Raw genomic sequence first — 23687 nt, forward strand, 5'->3', positions numbered from 1 at the left:
TAAGGGTCCAATTTTATTCTTTTTCATGTAATTATTATTTTTCAACAATATTTAGATTATTATTTCCCCCACCAAATGTTCATGGAAACCTTGTCAAAAATAACTTGACAATATATGGAAGAATTTATCTCTAGGCTTTTATTTAACTCCAGTGGTTTATATATCTGCCTTTATAACAGTACTACACTGTTTCAATTATTGTAGCTTTATATGGTTTGAAATCAGAAAATATATATCTTCTAGCTTTGTTCTTTTTTGAGATTGTTTTGGGTATCTAGAGTCCATATTCCATATTAGGATAGATTTTTTCTGAAAAATAAATATATAAATATACGATAGTTTCACCAAAAAAAAAGAAAGAAAAAAAATATTCTCTGGTAAGAAAGAAAGCAAAAATAAATATTGAAATGTTAACTTTAAGTTATCCAAAGCTTGGTATCAGACAAATGAAACTGTTATGTGAGATTATCATTTTTAATTTTGGATAAATTGCTATAATACTAGATGTCAACCACTAAGCCAAGCATGGGAAGGTGGGATGGGGAGGTAATGGGGTGGGTATCGGGTGGGGGCTGACTGGGCGATGTGTGCATGTATCTCTACAAAAGTTTTTTTGTATCCCACTATAATGTATGAATACAGTGCACCAATAAAAAATTTTTTAAAAAGCCAGAAAAAAAAAGATATACTTGTAAGATTGATGATAGTATGCTTACCCTTAAACCATTCAGCCTTTAGAAAAAAACTATTTAATCTCCAATATTGTAAATGTAAAATTTAGGAAAAATAATGAAAATATTAGAGGTATTAACTTTGGCAATAATATATTAATCTTTATAATTAGAAGAAAGGAAGGTATTTTTAAAATCCATATATTAGTTTTGGATTAGCAGAGATATGTTATAGTCTACTTTTCTACCATTTTAGTGTTTCCATTGCTTCTATTTAATATCTCTGTTTAAAAAAAAAAACCTCAAGATAATTGCTGATAGATAGTAATAATAATTTTTAAGCCGGGCATGGTGGTGCACACTTGTAGTCCCAGCGCTTGAGAGGAAGAGACAGGTGGATTGTGCAGGTTTGAAGCCAGCCTGTTTCCAAATAAAAAGTATAAAATAGGTCTGGGAGTGTAGCCTGAAAGTAGAAGGGTTTCCAGGAACCCCAGTACCACCAAAAAATAAATAAATAATAATTTTTAAATTGCAAATTCCATGTTAGCAGTAATAAAATCTGCAACTACGAAATTTATTACAAATACACAGTGTAACCATGGAATTGCATACATTAGGTATTACAACTAAAATAGATCTTAAGAACATCTGAACAGAGATGGCATATTTGTACTTAGGGTTTAGTAAGAATGAGAGATATGCTAAAGCTGATTAAACCCATTAAAGTCTATAGAATAAAGTTTGCATGCATGAAATGCTTAGTTTAGTTTTCCATGAAGTTAAAAAAGAAACAAAGACATTTTGTTAGAATTGTACTCCTGCCAGGCATGGTGGCCCACACTTGTAATCCCTGTGCTTGGGAGGCGGAGACAGGAGGATCACACAGGTTCGAAGCCAGACATGCTGGCTTAAGAAACCCTGTTTAAAAAAGTATAAAATAGGTCTGGGAGTGTAGCCCAGAAGTTTAAGGGCTTCCAGGAACCCCAGTACCACCAAAAAAAAAAAAAAAAGAATTGTGCTTCTAGGTAAAATTGTAGATGGTTGATTCTTCCAGAATGGAGAAAGAAAACATTTCTCAAAAAATGTTTGCTTAGAGACAGGTACTAGGAGCATAGCTCAGTGGTAGAGTTCTTGCCTTAGCATGGAGGCCTTGGATTCAAATCCCCAGCATGACAAAAGAAAAAGTTGGCTTATAGCCAGTATGAGTGATTATATTAAGAAGTGGCTGATGCTTAAAATTTAATATAAAAAACAATCTACTTCTATGACAGTCAGTGGCAGACATGAGGGAAAGTCCTCCAGCCCCCCTCCCCAACAGATGCACAGATAACAAGGATGTGATAGAGAAGGAAGCACCCAGGGCTGTGAGTGGGTCCTCCTGGCTTATTCACAGGATGATTTTGAAGCCTTTACCAAAACACATCTTTAAGTTTCATTTTCCTCAACTATCTGTGGAAGATATCTACCCACAGAATTATCATGATATCAAATGGGTAAAATTCTATCAGACATCTAGCAAAGTGCCTGGCACATGGTACTTCTCAAAATAGTTTAATTCCCTTCCCTGTGAGACAAGACTAGAGCCAGTACCTTGTCATCTGAAGACATCTGGTGGCTCTAGGGTCTGGAATCCAGACTGAGGATCCTGTGACATTCAATATTTTGGACTCTGCATATTCTATTGCACATTAACATAAAGAAAAGAAGGCCAAAATTGGTTTTTTTTTTTTTTTTTTTTTTTGGTGGCAATGGAGATTGAACCTGGAAACATTCCACCTCTGAACTAAATCCCAGCCCGATTTTATTATCTGGAAACAGGGTCTCACTAAGTTGTGAAGGGCCTAAGTAAGTAGCTGAGGCTGGCTTCAAACCTGCAACCCTCCTGTCTCAGCCTCCCAAGTACTGGGATTTCAAGCGTGCAACACCACGCCCAGTTCTTTTTCTTTTTTTAAATTGGTACATTGTAATCATACATCATAATAAACTTAGAGTGATAGACACACATACATACAGTACTCAGTAAGCCTCCCCCAAATCCTCCTGCTCACTCACCTTTCTCCATACACAATACTGACATTGGCATTGGATAATTTTGTGTACTCTCTAGTTTTATCCATGTAGGCCTGCTTTTATAATAAAAAAATTATTCTCAAGATTCATTAATTAGAAAGGCTATTGTTTTATATATCCCATTGGTGAAGAAACAAATGATTAGAGGAAGAGAGAACTAGCAAAGAATTTTCCACAGCAAAGAACCAAGAAAAAAAAAGTTTCCCTTTATGCTGATATTGTTTTCCAAACAGAAACATCTTAGGAAATTCAACAAAGAAGTTGGGAAAAGTGATTTTCACATATTATTTGAAAATAAACATTCTAAAATAATTGCTAGAGGATTTCAAAATGTGATAATCAACTTCTCAAGTTTGACTCTTCTTTTCTGTTCTTTCCAAGAATGACATAGCAGCATACAAGTTTACTCTAAAGTACATAAGCCACTTAGATGATAGAGTGTATTTTCAGTGTATATTTTCTCTTTGCTGTCTTCATGTTGCTTCAAATAAGAGATCAATATTGACCCTTTTGTATAGTTATATTTAGAAAATTGTGTTTGATGACTGAATCATTGTGCATATATGTATTTCTTTTAATATTTTAAGCCACTGACTTCAAAAAGGAAAGAAACCTGCATGGTTATTACTGCCAGCCCTGCAGAGCTGCTGATAAGCAAAGTTTAATAGTTTTATGAATTGTCAAATCAATTACCAGCCACATTCTGAATTCTACAAGCATTGTCCCCCAAGAAGAAGAAGTCGGAATAGCACAGCTTGAGATTACAAAGGCATAATAAGGAGGTGGCAATAAGGAGCCGGGATCTTGTTTGGACATGAGTGTATTCTCTTGACGCGCAGTGGTTTCAACTCTACCTGGAGCCATGGAGATTCCAGTGTGGCAGACCTTCCCTTTTTGATCTCAGACTATATCACACTTTTTAACAGTGAGGCTCATGGGGTATTGTCTCAAAAGCCAAAAGGCTGTACAGAAAAAGTAACTAGATGGCTCTAACATGGGTGTCATGACTCTTTTCAGGTAGTAGGTGTAACCTTGAAGAAAAAGTGGCACTGTCTTCAAAAAAGTGACCTGACCTTGGCTTTGGTGGGTTTTTCCTGCAAGAAATAAAAAGCACCGCATGTGTTTATTATACATCCTTTCTAGCTGACCACGCTTTGTTCTAGAGTTCAGCATGAAAGGACTAATTTTTATTTTATTTTTGTTTTTGTTTTAGTGAAATGGCATGTCTGTTGCTAATTCTAGCTATTATAGTTGCATATGAAAAAATATCTCTCTAGTTTATGGATTGGTAGCATTTCAAATAAACGGCATATTTAAAATTTGACCTAAAATTTTTTGAGATGCTTATCAATTGACATTTTTTTCTTAGCACAAGAATAGAGTCTGAACTATCATTTTAATTATACCTTGTAACATTAGATTGTTCTTTTTAAATATAGTAGGAATTTAAACATAAGCATGCCACTTTGTTTATTGCTACATTATTAGAACTTCTTGGAGCATGGAAAGATTTCTTCACAAATGATTTTGCTCTTTTAAAAAACAAGCTGCAGAAATATTTGTTATAACCCACATTTAATCTGTAAATGAGTGTAGCTTGTAAAGATATACTAAGCTGATAGTGTGTAATGTTCCAACCAAATAATTTTTATATTTGAAAAAATGTTAAAACACTTTAATAGGGTTATAATAAATCTTTTCCCAGAATTCAAAATTGTATTCATCTTTATTTTAGGAATTCCACATTGCTTCATTAAAGAAGAACTCTGGAATCTTTTTGCACCCTGATTTGTGATAAAATGAATCATTGTTTTCCTTTCATTTTTCCACAAGTTAGTTATTATAAGGATTTTTCCATATAATCTTTTCAGAACACACATGAAAATTACTACTGATATGTCTGCTAAGTAAAATCTCTAGTATTTGATATTCTATCTTGGAAATAACACATTATCATTCAATAGTGCTAGTTAACTCAAAACAAAGAAACAAATCCCCAGCATTTTAAACAGAGTCACATACTGTAAAATCTATTAGCTATATAAGAAAATTTTTCTTTGTTCTCTTAATGAAAACTACTACTGGCTACATTTTAGAATGTCAATACCTGAGAAAAGGGATACTCTTTGCTCCCTAAAGTGAACCTACCTTCTAAATACTTAACGCTCTTGAAAAGTCCAAACTAACTGTGTAATTCTATTCTTTATAATTCCACAGAAATGATCAAGATTTATTAATCTCTGGAGTTAATACTGACCCTAGCTCTTAGTTCTCTTTTCAGGAAACACATCCAATATGCCAATTTTATTTCCTTACTCATATATCTCTGTATGATACATTTATAGTTTAAGTAAATTTACAACATAGATATTCACACGTGTTCTTAGTATAATGATTTTCTCCAGGAATGCTCTGCCCAGAGACCTGAGAAAAGGGAAAGTTTGTTTTTAAGTATTTAAAGATTATTTAATTTTTACATAGTATGAGATGTTTCCAATTGAGTTGGGAAGGTGATTTTTTTTTTCATTATGTCAGTTTACTCTTAAAAAATTTAATAAGCTGGTAAATTTAAAAGACAGAAATCCAGCATACCCCTTAACAGTTCATAATTCTGTTTGTATGAAACAAGCAGAATAAAATAGATGATGATAATAGGTAGATATCAATCAGTATCTCTATCATTTTTACTTATGATTTTGTAGAGTTCTTAAAAGACACCTTTAGAACTGTACTAAAATTCCTTGGTTTCAAAAACATTGAAAGTGGCAAAAAAAATTTCACCAAGGCTATACTATACCACAAAACAAGTTGGGTAAATTCCTGGTATGTCAAGCCATTGAAGAATTTTTAGAGATTGTTATGACATGTTTACACTTTTTATGACCAATCCACTAAAAAATGACACACTGGAGATCACCCAGCAAAAGCTTTCTGTGGGAATCAGGTCCTGATCCTAACCCCTTCCCCAAAATCCTGTAATAAAAAATAAGTATAATAAGTCATCCATAGTGTTTTAAAAATGATACTAAAAAATATGTTCATGTCATGTTAATCGTCTTAAAACATATTATACATATAAAATACTATGTTAAATTAAATAAAATATGTCAGCTGTAAAGGTGAAATAGTAGTTAACTAAAATTTCACCATCTTTTTTCAGATTCCGTGTCTTTTTTCCTCAGCCCAAAGCTTCAAGATTCACTTGCAGCAGCCTACCTCTTCATTTATGTTGGATTGCTCTTTAAACAGTAGAATATCTTGTAATAAATAATAAAGATTTCTCCTGACACAAGTCATTGTTGATTTCACTGTTATAGGGCAAAGGCTCTAGGGCGGCAGATAAGGCTGTTGCCATGGTGATGAAGGAGATACCGAGGGAGGAGTCTGCTGAAGAAAAGCCCCTCCTTACTATGACATCACAGGTGGGCAGACCCATAGGGTTCCTGTAGGAAGCTGACATATGTTAATATATCAGACAATGTGATCATTAACTAGCGGGGGGGAAAAAAGCATTAACTCTCAAACCAATTTCTTTTTAAAAGACAGTTTCAATGAAACAACTGTACAAATATAAATGAGAAACAAAATTTCTAAAAATAGTTATTTATTCATGGATATCAATTTTCATTACTCAACTAGCTAAAAAATGTATGTGCAAGTAAAACCTGTTGCTTCTTTAAAACGAGTCTTGTTAGCAACTTTGGGAAATAAATAAGTTAATGATGCATTTGAACAACCAAAATAATCAACTTCCTATGAATAAATACAGTTATATACATATGTCAGTTTACCAGCATAATATCTAAATTTTCTTAAATGTTAAATATATTTATGTTGTGACTATGCATACTACATATTTGTCTATACATATTTATGTGGATACCTAATTTACAGGAATGAGCCAGAAGTCCCTGAGTCCCCATGCAGAAAATGGCATTTGTGGTCCATCTCATAGTGACCTTGACAACAAAAATATCATCTCTATTATAAGAACATGGGGCCATTTTCAGCATTTATTATAATAAATATAGAAAAAAGCTTGCATTTGTATGCAAAGACACTCTGAGACTGTGGATTCTGTATGTCCTCGGGGACTTTGGAAACACCCTATAAAGTCTACATAAATATGTATAATATACTCATCACCACTCTGTAGAACTACCAGTTTTAAATCTTAAAAATATTTCAGTTGCATTTATCTTATAATTTAGATTAGATTGTTATTTTAAACATTTCATTTTTTCCATAATGTAATCATAAATGCAGCGATTCAGTTCCGATTATATGCACATGCCTAGAATTAGAAAAATGTCCATTTACAGTCCTCATGAAAGGCATTTATATCAAAGCTAAATTATGCCAACTTATTTTTAGAATATCAGCAGATCTCATCTCCAGCTGCTGCCAACATGTGTGGTTTTATTTTATTCTAAGTACTATGTTGTAAGTAACAAAAATTATAACATATACCATCAAAATTAAATAATTTTTAAAGCAAATATTCCTGGGACTTTGGAATAAATTTAATATTGACAGCTTTTTTTAATTGTAAAGAAGAGGTGCTACTTCCCAATGACACATAATAGTAGTTGGAAAGAAATTTGCTTCATATTTTTCAAATTTTCCATTCTTTGCATAGTGAAGTATATATAGTTCTACACTGATCTCCCATCTTTAAGAGTCAGTTCTATGTGAATCCCATATCCAGAATATTCAATCCAAAATACCTTGTGTAAATAAGTGGGAGGTGAGAACTACATGAAGTCCTTGATTAATGGCAGAGCCATATACAGCCCAACTACCGATGTCAGCACAGGTGTGCTACAACATATCCTCTCAGGACTTCACAATTTAGAACAAGCTCCAGTCCTCAAATGTTTTTCCTCAAACAATACATTGCTATCTACTTTCCAGTAATCCTTTCCAAATATTTAAAATTCTCTAACTTATGCCCGACTTTAAATTTTAATACAAAATCATATTTTTGACTTTTTTAATTTAGAAAGGGAATTAAAATTATTAACACTATTTCATATTCAGAACATTTATGTGTGCCAAGTTCCTTCTTTAATCCCTGTCTAGTGTTGTGCTGTTTTGAGAAATTAGTTACTATTTTACTGCATGAAGATTATATACTGCTTTCCTCAATGCATCAGATTCTTATTGCATATTGGTCAGTTTATGAATCAGCAGAGAATTTTGATTAATAAAACAGAATGCACCTGTTGTGTTGCTAATTTTGCCAAATTAATTCAGTGACATCTATAATACAGTTATTTCTCAGTCGTATGCAGTTTTGTTAGTGGATATTACTTTTCCCACTATACACAAGTGGCTTCTTCACTGCTATGCACCAGTGGCATGCACAAGCCTAAAAGAAGCAGAATGGTCTGAAAAAGTGAGTACTTCCCATGGCACCCACAGCATCCAGTCTGTGTACCATACCACAGCCTTACTCATTATCCTGTGTGACTGTACTAGTGTCTCGACACATGTTTGTCCCAGTGTCTCCTGTAAATCCTCTTATGACATAGCACTACACGCCACTGAATACATTGACTCATCTTCATCTCGGGTATGTCGATGCCAGCTGCTTAAGTCACAGGTCCCAAATAAGTCTGAAGCTAATTTCTGCTCCTCAGTACCATCTTTGGAACAATCCTAATAAATAAAATAGAGAAAAAGTCACAGAAATACTGAGCTCTTACTTTGGTAGTAAACTGTTCACTCAACAGAGTATAAATGTAAAATAGTCCTATATTCTAATTTTTTAAATTATGTTATTTTTAAAAACTTTTTTTAATATTATGGTATATTCCACAACTTTGGGAGAGATATGGCCAGTGAGGCCATAAAGTATACTGAATAAATCAAACAAAGAAGAGTCACCAGGTTACCTGAATTCAAAAATCGCAGGGCCACTGAGAGTTTCTCATTTAATTTAATTTAATTATTAATTCTTTATTAACCAACAAGCCCAAGTTCATGATACCCCAGATTAACACCTAGATCAAACAGTATGTAAACAAGTGTGCATTGATGAAAGTTTGGAAGAGGGAAAAAAAATGGGACTCACCAAGTCTTTAAGGAGAAAGCTCCTCTAGACCCGTGCTATCCAACACATCCACCACTAACCACATGTGGCTACTGAGCACTTGGACTTCTTGAAATTGAAATCTGTTGTAAGTACAGGAAATGCACCAAATAGTGAAGACCCAATCCAAAAATAAATTGGAAAAATTATTCTATAAATAATTTTTATATCAGCCAGGCACTGTGCCATACACCTGTAATCCCAGTACTTGGGAGGATGAAACAAGAGGATCATAGGTTCACGGACAGGCTCAGCAACTTAGACCATCAGTAATTTAGAGAGACCCTGTTTCAATTTTTTTTAATTTCTTAAAAAGGGCTGAGCGTATAGCTAAAGGTAGAATTCCCCTGGATTCAATTTCTAGTACCAAAAAATAATTTTTATATCAATCACATTATACTGAAATAATAATATTTTGTATATATTGGGTTAAATAAAAGATATTAAAGTTAACTTTGTATGTTTCTTTTCACTTATTTAAAGATGATTACTGAAATATTTTAAATTTCAAGGCTCTTATATTTCTATTATATAGCACTGCTCCAAACTTTAATAATGTAACAAATCCAATTTATGAATAGAAGAGAAAACCATGTGCCAGAAGATTATATCCTAGGAAAAAAAATAAATTATCTTTATGAAGACAAAATGACATTAGTGAATATTTTTCTCTCATAAGGAACCTTAGGAAATTTTTATTTGGCCATATTTCCTGGATTCTTCCCTAGTGAAAAACATCCCACTCATTTTTTCCTATAGAGCACAGTGTCTTAGAACTGTGTTCCAGGTCTCTTCTAGTTAAGAAACAAAAGGACAAAAGAAGTAATATCCTCAGGGTCACTGAACATGACTAGCTTCTGCTACCAACTTAAAACAATTGCCTTATTTTGGGCGTGGTGGCACACGCTTGTAATCCTTGAGCTTGGGAGGCTGAGACAGGAGGATCAGGCAGGTTCGAAGCCAGCCTCAGCTGGTTTAAGAGACCCTGTTTCCAAATAAAATATAAAATAGGTCTGGGAGTGTAGCCCAGAGGTAAGAGGCCCCTGGGTTCCATCCCCAGTACCACCAAAAAAATAAAATAAATAAAACAATTGCCCTATTATATTCTCCTGCCTGACTTAGTTTTAGCAATACCGAAATTCTGAGTGGTAATAGCTGTTCATTTCCCTGGAAGATGTTTGTAGTTGATTGGTTGACATTTGTGTGAAGTCAAAGTGTTGAAAGTTATCACATGGTTTTCCTTTAGAAGATCCACTGGACCCACGCATGGGGATTGGGGGTGAGACAGGCCATCAGTACCGTTACCTCAGATGAACTTAAGTCTGTCAGGTGTGGAGGTTACCATGGCAGGTCTCCAAAGCCTAGATGTTTAAGAGGCCCATGGTCAAGACTTCGCTGTCTTGTCTTTCCAATAAACTGGCTCAATTAACTTAGTTTTGATAATAGTGAATTTAACACAATATGGTCTCTATTTTGATGCACACTACACAAATTTCTTAACTCACAAGGACTAATAAGGCCATAATATAAGACAAGTAGTTCAATAATAAAATTATGAATGAAAAAACCCTACTTAACAAATGGCATGTAATTTAAGTCAGCAACATAGTAAGGGAATTTTTCAAATGCACAAAGTAGAAACAAAATGAGCTTAAGGTTTTTCTATCACTTAAGTCAGATTAAAAGAGCATATTATTACAAATTTTTAAATCAATATTGAAAGACAAGATGTGTTTTTGACTGTTTTTAACTTATTAGCTTCAGTGTTTTAATTTAAGTACTAAAATGCTTAAGTATAAAAACAATATGTAGGGCCGGGGATATAGGGGTGGTAAAGCCCTTGCCTAATATGTGCAAGGCCCTAGCGTCAATCCCCAGTACCACACACACACACGTCAAAATTTTACCTTAAACTGAAATAATAGTTGAAGATGATTAATCTGAAGCAAAAATTTATGAAATAACAAAATCATCCTTCATATTGTCTTAGCATCTAAAATATATTTTATTTTTGTCAATTTTTAGCAAAATAAGTTATCAAAACCTTTCTATATTTTTAGAGAAAGATCTTAGCAATATTTTTTGTTAAAGATAAATAAAAATATATTTAAGTCACAAAACAGGATATATAAACATGCACTGGAGTTTAAGTAACACACAGTATTTAAGAAAAATACTTTCATCTTGGCTAAATAAGCCTCTATAGCTTAGGTCATAAAGTCATTTAATGTTTAAAAACTGAAACTAGTGTAATTCAAATTGAAGACAAATGTATTTCAGATAAAATTTTAAGACAGACAAATAATTCATCAGAGCTGGATGATACTGTCTACATTCGTGTGGTAACTAATATTCACCACACCAACAGAATAATCCATAATTCATTTGAAGCCATTTGATTGAATATTTGATCACAAAGAACGTGTAAAGGCTTTTGAACCCTGATTGACAAGAACGCTCCACACACAAGTCTCACCCATCTACTTACCAGTTTCTCTGTGTTTCTCTGTCTGCTTAAGTGTTTTCCCTGACACTTTTTAAGCCAGAGATGTGACTTAATCTCTGGCTTAAAATCACCATGGGATGCAGCAGTGCTGAGCTGCTCCCTTCACACCTGCCCGTTCTTCCTTCTGGAGCGCTGGATGGTGCAGGGCAGGCCTGGCCTTTGCATCCACATTCTCACTGGAATCAGCTCTTGGCAAATCTTGAGCTCTTGAGAGAAGAATTCACATCCTAGGGAGAAGCCTTGCATTTGGAAATGTTCCTTTAGGTACCACTAGGTTATCAGCCATTTAAAAGATGTGACACTGGGAGGAAAAGCACTTAGACTGTGAGGAAATGGCTCCCATCTGAGGATGGCTGGCCTCGCTGTGAGTATGACTTTGAGGAGCTGTGCAATCATTCTTTATACAGTCCACCATTTGCTTGCACTGTGTAAAATAAGTCAGCATTTGTTAAACTGTTGCTCTGGGATGCAGGAACAATTGATGAGGTTTCTACCTTCAAGAAGGTTACAGTCTAATGGGAAGGGAAAAGGATAAAATTAAGATTATGATACTAACCAGGTGTGGGGGCACACATCTGTAATCTCAGAACTTGAAAGATCACAGGCTCAAGGCCAGCATTAGCAACTTAGCAAGACCCTCAGCAACTTAGTGAGACCCTGTTTCAAAAATAAGTATAAATAATTTTAAGGGCTGGGAGTATAGCTCAGAGGTAGGAAGCACCAGGGTTCAATCTTCAGTACCAAAGAAAAAAATTTTTAAGTTATCATACTGAGTCAATCATAAAAGCATGGAGATGCTATTAAACACACACACTCTCTCTCGCTCTCGCTCTCGCTCTCTCGCTCTCTGTCTCTCTGGCCAGATGTAGTGGCGCATGCCAGTACTTAGGAGGATGAGACAGGAGGATCAGATCGCAGATTCAAATCGCAGATTCAAAGACAGCCTCAGCAACATAGTGAGACTCCAGATCCTGTTAAAGAAAAAACAAACTGTGTGTGTGTGTGTGTGTGTGTGTGTGTGTGTGTGTGTGTGTGTGTAACTAGGGATTAAACCCAGGGCTTTGTGCATGGTAAGCACATGCTCTACCACTGAGCTACATCCCATACCTGAACTGATCCAAACATTGAGATGAGGCCAGGAAATAATTATTGAAAACCATAAACAAACTGAAACAAAGCCCTAAGAAACTAGTGAAGGAGATATTTTAACTCAACTGTGATAATCTTACTAGTCTAAAACTGCACTCACTTCAACTTGGCTAATCAGAAAGAATTAGGAAGCTTGGCTTACCTTTTATTATTTTGTTTATAACACAAATGTACTCTGTACCCGAAGGATGCAATGAGGGAAGTTCACAAAGTTTTTTTCAAACTAAAGAAAGTAATTATAAGTCAATAAACCCCATATTATCAATGAATATGGGCAAAATAAATGGCATACAATTTAGATGTGAAGTTTAAAAGGACAAGCTGGGGGATTCAGTTCAGTTTGAAATTTTTCCTTATGACCTAAAAGATTTATTTATTCTCAAGTCCCCAGTGGGGGGAAAAAAGCATAAGCTTGTTTGAAAATAAGAAGGGGCATGGGAAAAGCAATTAATATCTATAAATAAAAGGCTAAAATAATCTTAAATTTATGCAACTGGAGACACAATTTATTTGGACTGTTGGAGGTAGTTTTGTGTCTTCAGCTTCTGCCAAGTCACTGTCTCATTGGCAGTCATTTATTGAACCCCTTTTGCATACATTCTATTTGAAGTTGTGAAGGATATAAATATAAGATATACTAGTCTCAGACCTTATATAAAAAGATTTCTTTTTTCATAATACTATGTGTTTCATCTTCCATATCTTCATCAAAGCTACAACTCTTCCCATAGTTTCCTAAATTCCTTTTCCTGCTTTCCCTCATCTGGCCTTTGGCCCTCTTCACCGAGACCCCACCATCATCCCTCACTCCATCTGGATGGTTTCTCAACAGCTAACTGTGCTCCAACTTGTGAAACAGAAAGTGGTATGTTCTCTCTCTTTGATTTTTGTTTGTGAAAGGAAGCCACAAGAGCACCTTAGCAATAGGAGGCAGGATAGCATTCTCTTCCAAGAATCTGGGTATGCACTATAAAACAGTAGATGTAGAAGAGTCATTGACCTCAAGATACAGAGGTCTAGAAGACTGGAGGCCATGACTTTGCCCTCGGTTCAAAGAGGTCTCTCCAAACAATTTCCCTTTGCTATTTATACCTTCCTGTGCGGAGTTAATCTAAGCATACTAGAGGTGTTTTCTCCAGGAAATGTGTCTGAAATTTGAATGAGACTCCAAAATTAGAAAAAAAATTGCTGAGCATATTGGTACACACCTGTAATCCCAGAATTTGGGAGGCTGAGACAAGAGGATTACAGGTTTGGAATCAACCTCTGCAATTTAGTGAGTCCCTCCACAAATTATTATAACACTCTGTTTCAAAATTTAAAAAAAAATAGGGCTGAGAGTATAGCTCAGAAGTAAAATGCCCCTGGATTCATTCCCCTGTAATGCACGCGCACGCACGCATGCGCGTGCGCGCGTGCACACACACACGCACACACACACACACACACACACACACACACACACTATTAAATTTGATAAAGCAAACTTCTCTATAAGGACAGCCCTCTCATTGAATTATACTTTTTCCTTGTTTTTCTGCTTAGATTATTATGTGGTCAAAGGTCTTACTTTCTAGAATTCTATAAAATTCAGAGTACAGTTTTTCAACATTTAGATGTAAAAGTATTTACAGAAACCAAACATCCTGGTATTCTAAAACCATAGATAATTTATCCTATGCCTTATCTAAGGATAAATTCTTAGTCCTTTTTTGTAAAAGAAGAGTGCAAGGAAATTTTTCATGGGGTATAACATATTTATCTACATAAAATAATATAGGTTGAGAAATCATAATTCAAAAATCTGAAATCCAAAATGCTCCAAAATCCAAAAATTTTTAGCAGAAACATGATGCCACAAGTGGAAAGTACCACACTTGACCTCATATGATGGGTTACAGCACAAAGGCTATGTGTGCATGATGTATATGAAACATAAATGAGTCTTATGTTTAGATTTGGGTTGTATCTCTATGACATCTCACAATATCTATGCAAATATTCCAAAATTTAAAAATATTGGAAAACTGAAATACTCAACCTATATCTTAAAAGTTAATAGTTATTCTCAGTTATCCATTAGTGAAATTATATCTTTCCTCAGAGAAATATTCATTATGAAAGACACTTATGACATCAAACATACATATTTATACTTTTTTTTTTTTTTTGGTGGTACTGGGGTTCCTGGAAGCCCTTCTACCTCCGGGCTACACTCCCAGACCTATTTTTACATTTTTATTTGGAAACAGGGTCTCCTAAGCCAGCGCGCGCGCGGCTGGCTTCGAACCTGCGCGATCCTCCTGTCTCTGCCTCCCAAGCGCGGGGATTACAAGCGTGGCCACCACACCCGGCTCATATTTATACTTTTAAAGGCACATTTGTATTCACTGTTTAATCTCGCTTGGTCAGTTTAGCCAATGGGTCAGTAAGACCTAGAAACTGAGGCCAGTAATCAGAATTCATTGCTTTGCAGATGCATATCTGTTAAAATAACTTGTGTGAGTATAGAGTGGTACCATATTTGATGTCAACATCCATCCTCTGTATTTACAGAGGATGCTTATAACAGAGCAGAACTCAGATTTCACTTGGCATTATGAAGCCAGGACCACATCACTATAGTGGCATCACACTAAAGGGTTAGCTACATCAGGAATATATGGTTAAAAGGGCAAGTTCCACTAAAACATATACATCAATGTGTGGTTTTCTTGCCAACTGTTATATACACACAGTTTGTCCATGAACTAGCTAAACATTAGAAACAGATTCTGGGATACTAATCATGTTTTCAAAATAGCTCACAAAATCATGTATGCTTAGCTGTTTCTTCATTTTTTAGTATATTTTATATGAGTGCTTTCAACTGCATTTCTAAGTAATAAAACTGACTTTTATGCCAGAAAATATTGTAAATAGCATCTAAACTCAAACTCTGACATTTGCAAACAATCAAATATATTTTATCTCACAAACATGGTTTGTAGTCCCTCAATGTTTCTACATAAATAAAATGGGCATTACCCAAGAATGTTAAAATTTAGTAAACAAAATGCAAAGAAACTCAGAGTTTCAATCACAGATTAAGGGAAAATTCATTTTATAGGATTAAACTAAAAAAACCTTGAATAATTGGATTCCTAGTGAAATTTTTGAGACTTTATACACAGTAATACTAAAATTTAAAATCATTGGAGGAATATCTACCACAGTAACTTGAACACTAAAAGAAAAGTAACATTCTCAATGCTTATCTTTTAATAACATCCACAAATTAATATGTATGAAAATCAAATTGCCAACATTACATCAAAACCTTAAGTTCTAATGGAAATATGATATTTACCCATATGTAAATAATATCATTAATTAATAGTTGAAGTGCCAAATGTATCCTTGGTTTTAAGTACTTCTTATATTGCTTTTAGAAATAATAGGATTGTACCGGGCTTGGTGGCATACCCTTGTAGCAGTACTTAAGAGGCTTAGACAGGAGGATTGCTAGTTTTTGACCAGCCTCAGCTAATTAGTGAGGCCCTTCACAACTTAGTTAGACCCTGTTTCAAAATAAAGAATTAAAAATATAGGGCTGGGTGTAGCTTGGAGGTAGAATGCCCCTGGGTTCAATCCCCAGTACTACAAAAAAAAAAAAAAGAATAAGATTGCATTTTTCTTCCCAAATTTACTATTATTTGGGTACCATGTATCTGCTGTCAGCTGAAAGCTATACTAAAATTGACCCTGTACTAAAGAAACAATGAAGTGAAAGACAGTATGGCCATAAGATGTTTTGATTTGGGGGTATGCCAAAGCATTTGGTTTTTTATTTTATATCTCTTAAAATACACACACACACACACACACACACACACACACACACACGCATGCACAGTCTACAGACTTTGAGGCACACCTTTTCTTATAAGTAGGAAAACAACTACCTATGCTACTCCTAACAAATTAAAACAGTTAATTTAGGGAGTAAACACATATGCATCCTAAGTGTATATTCTCCTTTAACCATAGAAAGTCTAAAGCCAAAGAGATGCAGAAGAACTGAAAGTAAATAGTTGACTACCATTGGTAGAGACCCACTAAACTTGTATTTTAAGAGATATAAAATAAACTTAAGAACAAATAAGTTCTTAAGTCTACAGATTTGCCAGGCATGGTGGCACATGCCTGTGATCCCATGTCTTGGGAGGTTGAGACAGGAGGATTGCAAGTTTGAAACCAGCCTCAGCAACTTAGCAAGAGACTCTCAGCAATTTATCAAGACCCTGTTTCCAAATAAAACAGTGCTGAGGGTGTATCCTGGAGGTGGAAGGCCCCTGGGTTCCATTCCAGTCTCACACATGCACGCAGGCACGCATGCATGCACGCAGAGTCTACAGACTTTGAGACACATCTTTTCTTATATAAGTAGGAAAACAACTGCCTATGCCACTCCTAACAAATTAAGACAGTTAATTTAAGGAGTAAACACATATGTATCCTAAGAGTATATTCTCCCTTAACCATAGAGTCAAAGAGATGCAGAATAACTGAAAGTAAATCGTTGACTACCACTGGTAGAGACCCACTAAAAGTTTGCCTGAAAAATTGTGAAAGTTATAGAACAAGCTACTAGGAAAATTTGATTGGATTTACAGGATCTATCTTACATGCAGATTTTCACAAATCTACTAGAGACCTACACAGTTGACATAACAATATTTTCTATCTCCTTAAATAATATTTGGTATGCACTATAATTACATTCTGAGGAAATGGAGAGGGTGTATTTTAAAGTGACTTGAGCGTTTTAAAGAAGGAAGGAGAGTGTTCATCCACACGAATCGACCTGTGAGTTTGACCTTCTCAACATATAAACACTCACTAACTAGTCCTTCCCATAACCTATCAGTTGGATTCTAACACCAGGTTCCAGATCTCAGTAGGAGCATTTTGTCCAAGTGAGGGATGGAATTGGCCCCTGGCAGTTGTGATTCAATGAGTGTCATTTTCCACATATTAAAATTAGAGGATAATTCAACAGCTGTTCTAGGAGAGAGAAAGGAAAAAAAGGGCTCATAATCTTAAAATTTGAAATTGGCTTCATCAAAAATAGGTTGACAGTGCTAAAAGGCTCATTTCCATCCCTTGGTTTGGTATTTTTTCTTTCTTGCCCCCACCCTATTATTTATTTATTTTTGGTAGGCTTGCTATTCCCATTTTGTTGCAAGACTGCATTTTAATTTGTTTGATTCTGCAATTTAACACAACCCTTAATACCTGTGTTCATTTGTCCTCAGCTGGTGAGTGAGCAACAAGAAAGCAGACCCCTCCTGAGTCCCTCCATCGATGACTTTCTCTGTGAAACCAAATCAGAGGCAATTGCAAGACCAGTAACGTCCAATACAGCTGGTAATTTTTTCACTTTTAACTGTAACTCAAGTAGAGTTCATTTTAACTATAGTCAAACTGCATTTTTTCCCTCCAGGCATTTTTAAAAAGCGGAGAATTAACATTTACAGAGAAATGAAGCTTTAGGACATATTCTACTCAGCATAAGCTAATATATGACTTTACTTTTTTATTATATAAAAAATTATAATGCATATTACCCAAGCAATTTTGCTGACAGTAGCATACCACTGTTAGCAATTAATTTTGTATGCCTATTTTTATATTTATGTCTTTGAATTTCAAGTTGCAGTATATTAACACAAAAAACAATGTATCTCAGTGTAAGTTTGTTCAAGTTTTGCTTGATGGCCCAATTATTTCTGGAAATGTTCCAGTAAAATAAAAATGTGGCAGTCTTTCCAAGTAGATTTGAATGACAATTAAAATGTACTCTAGCCATAGGGGGGAAAAAACAGCTCCATTTTTCTGTCATGTAAAAGTGTTCCTTGCTCTCTCTTGCAAATTATTTGAACATTCCAATTTGTTTGAACATTATTCTGGAATAAAGCATACTCAAGCAGTAAGCCATCATCTGCTCAGAGCCTGATACATATAGAAAAAGGCACTCAATAAATATTAATCCAGAATGAATACAGCTGCCCCTGGCATGCATTAGACTTCTCTAGCAAAAGCAGACTTTCTGCACTGCTTTGGTATGCCATTCAAAACTATTGTTTGGAATCAAAGATCAAAGATTATATTGGCTGTATGATACAAAATAGAATGGGAAAAAAGACAATAATCACATGCTGTCTTGTTAAATTTGTTCCATTTTGCCATCATGGCCTCAGTCAGCTGTTGGGCTATATATTTTCTTTATACTTCAAAGCAAGTGGAAAAAATTAGAGAAGGGCTGGGCATGGTGGTGCACCCTTGTAATCCCCGCACATGGGAGGCGGAGACAGGAGGATCATGCAAGTTCGAAGCCAGCCATGCTGGCTTAAAAAAACCCTGTTTCCAAATAAAAAATATGAAAAATAGGTCTGGGAGTGTACCCCGTAGGTAGAAGGGCTTCCAGGAACCCCAGTACCACAAGGAAAGAAAGAAAGAAAGAAAGAAAGAAAGAAAGAAAGAAAGAAAGAAAGAAAGAAAGAAAGAAAGAAAGAAAGAAAGAAATTGTGATTCTTCCAAAAAGATAAAAATTACAATATGAGGGACTTACTGTCTGATAAAGGTACCTTAGATGGGAGTGCAGTCTAAGGTTTCTGGAGTCAAACCCCCTGAGTTCTAATTCTAGCTCTGAGTCCCTAGACAAGCTGCTAAGATTCCTCATCTAATAATAGTAACATCTACATCTCATAAGTTATGTGGGATAAATAATGAAGCCACCTATGAAAGTGCTTAGTACCATGTGAACTCTGATGTAACCATTTCTGTTAGATATCAGATAGAAACAATATTCCTGACATTTCCCTATTTGACTGTATTATTATTCATTTTGGTGGCACTGGGAATGGAACCCAGGGGCATTTTGTGTCTGAGTGACATCCCAGCCTTATTTTTTATTCTTTATTTTGAAACAGGATCTCACTGAGTTGCACAGCCTCACTAAGCAGCTGAGGCTGTCCTGAAACTGCGATCCTCCTGTCTCAGTCTCCCAAATTCTGGAATTACAAGTGTGCACCACCACTCCCAGAAGAATTATTTTTAATATCACACCAAAGTTATCCTTTTCTAAACTATTACTTTGAATATTCAAGAAAATAAAATGGTACCTGGTACAATCTAGTCAAAAATTTTTTTTTAAAATTCGGATATCAGTTCAGATCCATTCTTCTGATCTATGATACTAGAACTCTGTTCACCCACCCACCCACCCCCAAAATTGGAGAAATACCCTAAAAAATAAGGTGAGCTTGTGTCTCTAACTTCAGCTGTCTAAAAACTGGGTACAACAAGAAGTTGCTTTTTACTTTTCAGTTCTTGCTGGTGAAGAAACAAAGTCACTTAGGTAAGGGCCCACCCTAAGAAAGGAACCTGAGATTTGACCCAAAAGCTACTTTTCACATTAGCTTTCTAACATATAAAGAGAGAACTATAAAAATATTGAAAGAAAAATCAAAAGGTATAATTTCTTGCAATCCCAATCCTCTATATTTACTTCCTTAGACTGAGTAAATTTACATTGGAAACTCACTGTTGCATAGTTTTGGAGGCTGACACCAAAACCAAGGTGTCAGCAGGGCCACACTCCCTCTGAAGGTTCTTGGAAGGATAGGTGCCAGGCTCCCTCCTCTCGTGTTCATGGTAGTACCTTTGTTTGTGGTAGCATGGTTACAGTCCTCACATGCTGCTTTGTCTGCATGTATGTCTCCTGAGGTCATATTCTGAGGTGTTAGGACTCCAACATTAAGAACTGGGCTGAAACAATTCAATTCATTAGCATTCTACAATGGGTCTGAGAAAAATGGTGTTCTGAAACTGCAGATGTTTTTTTCCAACCGAGATATTTGGTAAATCTGATTCACACAGGTTTTTATCATGAAAAAAAGAGTCATGTTTGATAGTATATCCTTTAATCTTAAAAGTACATTTCAAGGCAAAAACATTATATTTTGAAATGCCTAAAGATATAGTTCTTATTTAAATTAATGTAAAATAAACAAAACACCAGGTGTGGTGATGTGTGCTTATAATCCTAACACTTGGGAGGCTGAGAAGGTGAGAAGGTGAGGAGGATCGAAGGTGAGACTCACCACAACTTAGTGAGACCCTGTTTCAAAATAAAGAATAAAGCCAGGCATGGTGGCGCACGCTTGTAATCCCCGTGCTTGGGAGGCGGAGACAGTAGGATTGCACAGGTTCGAAGCCAGCTGCGCTGGCTTAAGAGACCCTGTTTCCAAATAAAAAATACAAAAATGGGTCTGGGAGTGTAGCCCGGAGGTAGAAGGGTTTCCAGGAACCCCAGTACCACCAAAAAAGAAAGAAAGAAAGAAAGGAAGAAAGGAAGGAAGGGAGGAAGGAAGGAAGAAAGAATAATCAGGGCTGGGGTGTAGCTCAGAGGTAAAATATCCTTCAATTCCACCCCCAGTACCACAAATAAATAAACAAACAAGCAAAAAATACAGAAAATATTTTTTCAAAGTCAGTTAAATGATGGGAATTTTTCTCTACAGACCCTTAAGAAACTACATTTTGTCTCATAGAATCTTTTATTATAATTTGTTTGATTTTTTTTGTGTGTGTGTGGTACTGGGGTTCCTGGAAGCCCTTCTACCTCCGGCTACACTCCCACAGGCTACACTTCCAGACCTGTTTTTGTACTTAATTATGTGGAAGCAGGGTCTCTTAAGCCAGCACAGCTGGCTTCGAACCTGCACGATCCTCCTGTTTCTGCCCGGCTTTTATTATAATTTTTAAGTGTTTCAGTTATCGTTTTTAACTTTCTGCTTACTTTTATGTTAGAATTAACTCTTTGCCCTCCAGTGTTGATAACTTTAGCTGATCAATAAGGATTTTTTTAAATTTTTTTCATAACATCCTAAATTCTCTTTAATTCATCTGTAATTCAGGTAGGTAACTAATTCCTGACCCTCTTAAATTGTATCACTCACTTAAATGGTAAGTAAGTTTAAAAACTGCTAAAATTTTTATTTTAAAATGGCAAGTAGCTGTGGGCATGGTGGCACACGCTTGTAATTCCAGCATTTGGGAGACTGAGACAGGAGGATCACAGTTCTAGGACAGCCTCAGCTACTTAGTGAGGTCCTTTGCAACTCAGTGATACCCTGTTTTAAAATAAAGAATAAAAAAATAGGCCTGGGGGTGTAGCTCAGAGGTATAAAACCCCTGGGTTCTGTTTGGTCAGAGCAGGGACATTGACAGCCCCCACCCCTGAAAGTTCCAGTTGGCTGATGCATGTAACTGCAGTTAAACTACAATGGCCTAACTGCCCTGGCCAATGTGTACAACCTCAAACACATATGTCACTCAATTCCTGACACAGGTGTCTCCCAGTTCCAAGAACTTTGATACAGAACACTGTTTAAGAAACAACAACCTAGCCGGGCGTGGTGGCGCACACTTGTAATCCCCGCGCTTGGGAGGCAATCCCAGCATTTGGGAGGCTAAGACAGGAGGATCCAGGTTTGCTGCTAGCCTCAGCTACATAGTGAGGCCCTCTGCAATTTAGTGAGACCCTGTTTTAAAATAAAGAATAAAAAATAGGGCTAGGGGTGTAGCTCAAAGGTAGAATGCCCCTGGGTTCCATCCCCAGTACCGAAAAAAAAAAAAAAAAAAAAAAACCTACCTGCCCAGAAAAGCCCCAAACTCCCCACTCTCCCTTGCCCTCAAAAAGAGCCTCATAAAAAGTTTCAACCTTCTGACCGACCCCAAGTGTACACTTCACTGGTCCCCACCTTTGAACCAGTGAACCTGGCCCAGGAGTGCCGAATAAGGCACCTCTTGCTTTTTACTTGACTTACTTGCCTCATTTCCTGCAGTTGCAACTTTACAGGTTTCATCCCTGTACCACAAAAAAAAGGCAAGTAAATAAACATATGCAGATTCATATCTCAAGTGCTCTGAAAGCAGGTAAACAATGATATTTCAGAGTGATTAGAATATAGCACAAGTAATATTATAAAATTTGCTCTATAATCTCCCAATAAATCTAATATATGATAAAGCATAGGAGAGACTACTAAAGATCAAGAAAAATAAGGGTCCTTGGTTTGCACTTATCATACAATATAATCTAAAAGAAGTTTACCAATAAACTTGAGCATTAGGTGAACAGTTACTTTGGAAGGAGCATTTTACATGGCTTTAAAAAATTAATCGCACTCCTTCATCTGGGAGTGAAATATACCAGTAGTGAGCTACCCTTAATGAAGTTTACAGTCCTGCCACAGCCATCTAATAAAATACCTTAACAGTAAAATTAGTGTAATATTTTCAAAATACATTTCTATGAAACTCAAATGGTCATGAACCAATAGCATACCTCTTGAGAAAGCTTAGAAATTTGGAGAGCTATTTAATAACTATATATTCCAACAAAGAGGAATGGTTGATTGTATTATTCAAATACGGTTTATCTCTGATATGTCTGTTTGAAAGTTTCTGAGATTGCCAACTATTTAAATCATTGTAGTGGTGTTAACAGCATTGTGCATCTCAGAGAAATATCAAAACAGGGTTTCAAAACAGGTGCTATTCCAATGTGCCTTAAGAAGCCACACCCCACAGGACCCAAGTAAGCTAGAATCCATACCCATCCAAGGGGAGTCTTCCAGCTCAGTAGGCTGCTATCTTAAACCAGGTGTCTTTGAGACCGTTGAAAACAAATTCTTTGGTAATAAATTACCTTCTGTCTTCAGGAAATTTCATCCAGTGGAATTAAGTTATTCAAAAAAAGAAAGTTTCTGTGATTGACAATTAAAAAGAAAATGATGCCTCAGACTATATAAATTTCCAAATAATCAGGAGATAAAAAGCAAAATCAAACAAAACCTACCATACCAATAGAGTGCCTCTAGGTTTCTGTGAAGTCTGGAAAGGAGTGGTGAAGATCACAGGTTAAGAGTGACAGACCTGAATTTGAGTCCTGGTATGCACAATGGTATACCAGCTGTATAATTTCCTATTGCTCCTATAATGAACTTAGTTACTACAAATTTAGTTGCCTAAAGCTACACAATTATATTATCTTAAAGTTCTAGCAATCAGAAGTCCTCCAATCAAATTGTCATCAGGGTTATATTCTTTCTGGAGGGTCTAGTAGAAAACTTGTTTCTTTGCTTTT

General features: G+C 35.7%; 1 protein-coding gene across 11 annotated transcripts in view; it reads left to right on the forward strand.

Annotated features, from left to right (window-relative positions):
- PEX5L (peroxisomal biogenesis factor 5 like) overlaps positions 1-23687 on the forward strand; it is a gene marked incomplete at both ends in the record, with an annotated part of 250623 nt that overhangs the window by 156037 nt on the left and 70899 nt on the right. For 4 of the 11 annotated variants that reach the window (XM_080696065.1, XM_080696070.1, XM_080696066.1 and 1 more), the window contains 2 exons: positions 6059-6163; positions 17788-17899. In XM_080696065.1, the coding sequence (XP_080552191.1) occupies positions 6059-6163; positions 17788-17899 (217 nt within the window). Of the gene's footprint in view, positions 1-3758; positions 3825-6058; positions 6164-17787; positions 17900-23687 lie in introns of those variants that run through there. The other 7 variants (XM_080696072.1, XM_080696069.1, XM_080696063.1 and 4 more) reach the window with 3 other exon arrangements.

Source organism: Muscardinus avellanarius (genome assembly GCF_963383645.1).
Source record: "Muscardinus avellanarius genome assembly, chromosome: 5".
Lineage (NCBI taxonomy): Eukaryota > Metazoa > Chordata > Mammalia > Rodentia > Gliridae > Muscardinus > Muscardinus avellanarius.